Below are 6,058 nucleotides of genomic sequence, written 5' to 3'. Positions count from 1 at the left end.
ATCATTATCACAACACATAGGCATGACCGGAGCTAAGGATGTAAGCTGGAATTAAGCCATCACCTCTAAGCTACAACTTTGCACTGGGGGACAGCACAGCACAGTCGGTGGGATCTGTTGATCTGACAGAGTGGATGTACTTGGATATGGAACGGAGATACAGTGTTTGTCTTTGTCAGTATTGACCGATGTGATGCACACATCATGTGATTTATTCAGGAATTTGAATGTCAAGTGTATGAACTGTGCAAACAAGAACAATCACACTCAAATACACACACACACACACACGCACGCACGCACATGCACACACACACGTGACTCTCCCCAGGCTTATCCCTGCACTTGCAAGGCCAGTGAAAGATTATCTCCTGGTTACATCATCGGCTCCGTGATGTTGCTGCTGACGACTCAGAGGTCCCAGGAACCAATCAGAGTTGGCTGTACAGGTGAGGCTTCCTTTGATAATCCCCCAACATCAAGGATTAATATTGCTTCAATATTGCCACAAAAATAGAATAATATTGACTGTCTAACATCGCAACTTCTTCACCAAGCGCACGTTACAATTACATTAGCCCTCATTTATCAAGCAAACGCATGACCCAATTTAATCGTAAAATAAGCGTGGATATTTTCTCCCCCCGCGAAAAATTATTATCTTGCCTCATTTGAATCTGGTCGTACGCGTTGTGTGAGTAAAAATCAAACCCAGAAGTGTACAATCAGATGGAAAGGCGGAAAGGCAGTTCAGTAGTGTAAGAAATAAATCTGGATCAGTAGTTACAAGTTTTAAAAACACAGAGAAACTAAATAAACATAGTATTTATCTCACATAGCTACGCCAAAGCCTGCTTGCTTTAATTTCATTGCTTGATTAACAGTTGTATCGTGGAGAGCTTATTCTATAGGCTGTAGCACATGCTCAACAAATGGCAGGAAGATGGCGCGTTACTCTCTATCCTAACATTTAAATCAGCATGTCTGGCTAATGCTTTAGTCAGATGTTTTGCACTGGTAAATATGTTGGAACCTGCATGTTGGCTGCTGTGTACACTTCAGTGTGTAAGGAACTTCCATGAGTTCTGTCTCTCGCAACCATCGCGACACTTGACTTTGTGGTGACACTGACGGTAGCATGATAAATGAGGGCCATTTTCTCTTGTTCAGCTTGTTTTATCTATTGAAATTCAAAAAGAAATGCACAAAAGTGTTTTGATACCCAGTCTATTGTAGTTGATGGTGTCCTACTTTCAATACAAAAAGCACTGCCAGCCATTGTGCTTTTGGATGCCAGTCGCTCAGTCCTAAATAAGTTCACCTCCAAACCATTTCTATGTGAAACGCTGCACACTGGCAGCCTCCAGGATCTGCAACATCCCCGGGCTGCACGGTGCAGTCATGAAGAGCTCGTCACCTCACAGGTGACACAACATCCATGCCAACAGAAACCTTGCTCAGTTAGCCTGGCAAAGCCTTGGCACATGTTGTACCACACCAGGCCTGTTCCTGCCTTATAGAGCTGGTGAGAGCGAGAACACAGGAGGAGAGGGAGAAAGGGAGGTAGGCTAAGGGAGGATTTTGGTAGAGAGGTTGTCTGAGGTTCGACACAACTAAGAAGTAGAGTTTGTATTAGTCGTACAAAAATTAAACACTTTTCCTTCCCTGTCGCTACCCTTGTGGCCTCCGCTTACATCTCCATTCCCTCTGCTCTTAATGCTGTGCAGGTTCTCATCGCTTAATACTGCCTTCTATCAGCCCCCTCAGCTGGCTTCAGTTGACCAGTACGAAGCCGTGCTGGGAGTCCACCGTCTCCATCATCTCACTGTCCAGGAGGGAGCTCTGGAGGTCAGGCAGTGCCACGCCCTCATACTGCCCGGACCCAGCCGAAACCCCAACTGGAGCTCCAGCTGAAGCCCTAGCAACCTCTCCTGGGGTAAGTGGGGGTAGTGGGCCAGGGTCCAGGGGCAGCTCATACTGCTCTGGGTAAAGTGCCTCAGTTGAAGGTCCCAGGGCCTGGAGGTCACAGCCAGTGGAGTAGCTATAGCCTAGGCCAGTGGCGGACGCCTCGTGAGGCTGGGGGCACTGCAGCTGGTGGTGTAGGTGGGGTCCGGGGGACAGGTGCTGGGTGTAGTGGTGGTGGCTCATGTAGGGGTCATACACCAGGCCCTCCCCTGGCTCCATCAGAGGGCCCAGGCTCTGGCTGAAGGGGGGAGAGGCCTGCGGGCTGCCCTGCTGCTGGGGCTGGGGCTGATGGGCTGCTGACATGGGGGTGCCCTGAGGGGAACCAGGGGACGCTGCTGGGTCGAGGGCAGGGCCCCCTGTGGGATAGGAGCCCTCCGCTATCTGCATCTGGTTGAAGTAGGCCTGCAGTCCCATGCCCTGTGACTGCTGCTGGAGGTACATCCGCTTCTGGTTCAGTCTGTGGTAGGAGGGCAGCAGAGCCCAGTTAGAGCACAACAGCAAAGGAGACCGACCCACACAAGAAGAGCAAGAGATTAAGAGACAGATATTAGCAGTTTGGAGACAATTAGAATGATGGAAGGAGCAGCAAAATATATTTAATGTAGGATGGGAAACAAAAACAGCATTTGTTATCTTTTCCCGGTTTTAAAGGCTGCATTACAATAATGGGAGACAATTTTCTGAACATATTAGACTGTGCTAGCTGTTCGTTTATTTGCCTCTACCTGTTTGATCATCACATCCACATTATTACTGATTGCCTATCAAAACTTTCTTGTGCTATAATTACAAACAGGCAACTTAATTTCTAGCAATAGGGGGCAGTCTTCCTTTACCTCCATGTAAAGGACATAATGCGAATAGATTTTTAGGAAGTACCAGAAATAATACAACAGTAAAGAACAAAATGAGATGTGTGATAGTGTTAACATGGTTTACCTGTGTTCCTGCAGCTGCTGCTCTAAGCTTCGAGGAGTCTCCTTGCAGAAGAGCTGACAGCTAGCAGGACTGGTAGCCAAGACGCTGGCCTTCTGGACACAAGACAGAGTGGGACTGATTTCTCTGTTCTGGATAACTACCATGGTAACAAGCTACAAATATTCACTTCACAGCAGGTTCAGGTCAAGCAGTCATAATGTTATATCCCAGGCTGTTTGACTGCAGACATCTCGGGCAGGACCACTAATCCTTACATTTACACAACAGCACACATCACTGAATGTCAAGCGCACAGGCCTTTTGCTCTGCAACAGCCAAAGCAAACAACCAGTAGCAGAGGTGTAATACGCTCATCAGTAAACGTGGTCAGAGCCACAAGGTAATCTGCAAGTGTTCTTGGTGTTACACAGTACCTGTAGCCTGTGAGTGAGGTACTGTGTCTCCAGACTCTGTCTGCGGGACAGGAGCGGTGGCTGGGGCCCACTCTGGTATAAAGCTAGGTTCTCCTGCGGCTTGGATGCCTCACCCTTCAACCAAAGACACAAAGCAGGGCATGTATTACAACAAGGGAGGCGGATGTCAATGTACATATATGCACAAGGACACACATGTACAAATCCCCTCCACTGTTAAGTTTATGAAGTTGTGTGTCAGAGGTGGTATGCTCCATCATGTGGTCTAACTGGATTACCCATGCCGTCTCCTGTCTAAATGCCTTTGTGCTGTCGGTTCAGCCAGATGCCTCTAAATGGCATGTACCACAGGGATTACACATTAGTTAAATGAAATAAAAACAAATTAAAAGGATGATGGGCCCAAGCATCATAACCAACAAAGAGCTGCAATATTACATTATTGGAGATGGAGAAATGGAAAACCTCCAGTTATTTTCCATTACTACAACTGATTTAGTGTGCTGTTTACAGTAAAGAGGCCTGCATGTCTTTCCTCAGAAGTGATGCAACTGCCTTCAGTGGTTTGTCTTTGTATGTGTGTCAGTGTGCGTACATGCGTGCACCTTTTTGTCAGTGTGTGTTCAGTTTAGGCCCATTGAGTACCAGTCACTACTATGGCTAGCCTGAGTGACTTCAACAATGGCTGCATTCACTTTGGCCCAGGCTCTAGGCTCCAGGCCCCAGGGGATGGGAGACAGTAAACAAGCCACAGTTGGCTGCCTCTCCTGGGGTTACACAACAGCCTGGAGGGGGGGAGTTCTGGACAAAAGGGGATGAGGATACTGAGAGATTGAGGCTGAAAAAGGGATTGGGAAGAGCGAGATCTTGAACGGGATGTAGTGTGAGTGTGTGTGGTAACGATGCAGCAAGGCTGACCTCCAGGAGGTTGTGCAAGTGATGCTGTGGCCCTAGGGGACCGATGGCCCCCCCTTCTCCAGAGCCCATCTGCTCCACCAACATCTGGACCTTGTTCAGCTCCAGGATGCCTTTGGTCCTCGCCAAGTTCTGGAGGTGCTGCCGAAATGCAACCAGACCTGTGAGGGGGGAGATGGACGAGGACACACACACACACACACACATCAAAAAAGCACACACATGAGTACATACAGCAGATACAGAGTCCATATTGATCACTGCAGCAGCTGATCAGTGGGATCAATAGCATCACTGCATAATGAGATGGCGAAGGCTCCAGCGCAGCTAAGCCTCTCTGACGTCAGCGAACTGGCTAACTGGTTAGCACTCTTCTTCGCCCCTACTGATAATGTGACTGCATTTACGTCATGAGCTAGTGGGTGTGAGCTTCTGTTTTTGTGTTTGTGTGAATACGCAGAAGAAGAATCATCCAACGGTGACTGGTGGTGGCTGTGAACAGTGCGACCTGACTCACCCTAATGGAGGGAGTTATTTAAAACCGGAGTCAGCAGTCTGACGCAAAAGCATCCACAGCCTCGACTCTCACCCCCCCCGCATCACATGAAAAAACACAATACCAGGAATACCATTTGGGAAAGCATAATAATGAGAGTCCATTTCACACTAGAGGAGACACTGCACATTTCCAAAGTGTTATTGTAGTTTCTACTGGGTTGGGGTATGGGTAATTTCTAACCACTAGACACACACCCCTATAGCTCTCAGTGAAACAGGAACGCAGAGGTGGAGGGAAAGCACAGGCTGCTTAACATTCCCTATGGATATTTTAGTTTCACTTTCTGGTATGGAGTGGAAAGACAAATCCTGACTGCCACAGAATTAAACTTTAAAGAGACAGTGAGAGAGCGAGAGAGAGAGCGAGAGACAGAGACAGTGAGAAAGAGAGAGAGAGAGAGTGTGTGTGTGTGTGTGAGAGACAGAGACCAAGCGGCGGTGAGGGAGATGGACAGACAGAGAGACGGAAAGAGAGAGACGTGGGCTGAAATCTTCAAAGATCTTTCTGATTCACAACATGAATCATCATCATCATCATCATCATCATCGTCATCATAGTTGTCTGAGAGACTAGAGAGGATGAGAGGAAGGAGGGGATGGAGCGAAAAAAAGAAAGTGTGTGAGAGAGAGAGGAGGGGGAGAAAATGAGAGGGTGGGAATGAGGCTCGTTCTGACAGTGGCACTCAGGTGCTCCCTGGATCCTAGTGCCTCAGCCATATGCGCCGCTGCACTTTTTGGATGCCTTTCTTACATGTTTTTCTGTATATGTGATACCGTGGCACTCTAATAATGCAAGACTAATTTCTGAGCAACTCATACCACAAAGTATTACTGTTACGTGTTGTGTCGGATGCCATCTATCTTCCTGTGCCTGAGAATCTCACACTGTTTAATATCATCTGTCTATGATGCTCAGTCCATTCCAGGAGTTACTTCGCTATAAATTCAATTAAATTCAATTCAATTCAATTCATTTAGCAGACTCAGGTCCATAAATACACACATAAAACAGGACAGATCTATAAAGCACCATAAAGTGCTGTAGTTTACTTTTTGGGTGGTGATATTGGTAAGCGACAGCAAAAGAGTGAGCATTTCCAGTCAATAAAAAGCAGGAGTCACATCATTTACTTGCAACTCCAAAATTTCTTGTAGCTGCATTACATTCCGCTTTATCAAGGCTATTTTCAGTGGATAAATTGGCATCTCTTCCTCTATGTTGAATAATTCCCTGTGCGATTACTGAATGTCCACGGCAAAAAATAGTG

At 47.1% G+C, this 6,058-nt stretch overlaps 1 protein-coding gene across 2 annotated transcripts in view; it reads right to left on the bottom strand.

Annotated features, from left to right (window-relative positions):
* sik2b (salt-inducible kinase 2b) overlaps positions 1-6,058 on the bottom strand; it is a 38,864-nt gene continuing 32,806 nt past the window's right edge. Inside the window, exons 12-15 of one of the 2 annotated variants that reach the window (XM_030066770.1) lie at positions 4,236-4,393; positions 3,318-3,431; positions 2,905-2,996; positions 1-2,422 (exon numbers count right to left, since the gene is read on the bottom strand). In XM_030066770.1, coding sequence (XP_029922630.1) covers positions 1,774-2,422; positions 2,905-2,996; positions 3,318-3,431; positions 4,236-4,393 — 1,013 coding nt within the window. In that variant the 3' untranslated portion in view covers positions 1-1,773. The remainder of the gene's footprint in view (positions 2,423-2,904; positions 2,997-3,317; positions 3,432-4,235; positions 4,394-6,058) is intronic. The other variant, XM_030066771.1, reaches the window with a different exon arrangement.

The sequence above is a fragment of the Myripristis murdjan genome, chromosome 13 (assembly GCF_902150065.1).
Source record: "Myripristis murdjan chromosome 13, fMyrMur1.1, whole genome shotgun sequence".
NCBI classification, from domain to species: domain Eukaryota; kingdom Metazoa; phylum Chordata; class Actinopteri; order Holocentriformes; family Holocentridae; genus Myripristis; species Myripristis murdjan.
The sequence above is the reverse complement of the archived record's forward strand: the minus strand, read 5'-3'. Positions and strand labels throughout refer to the sequence as shown.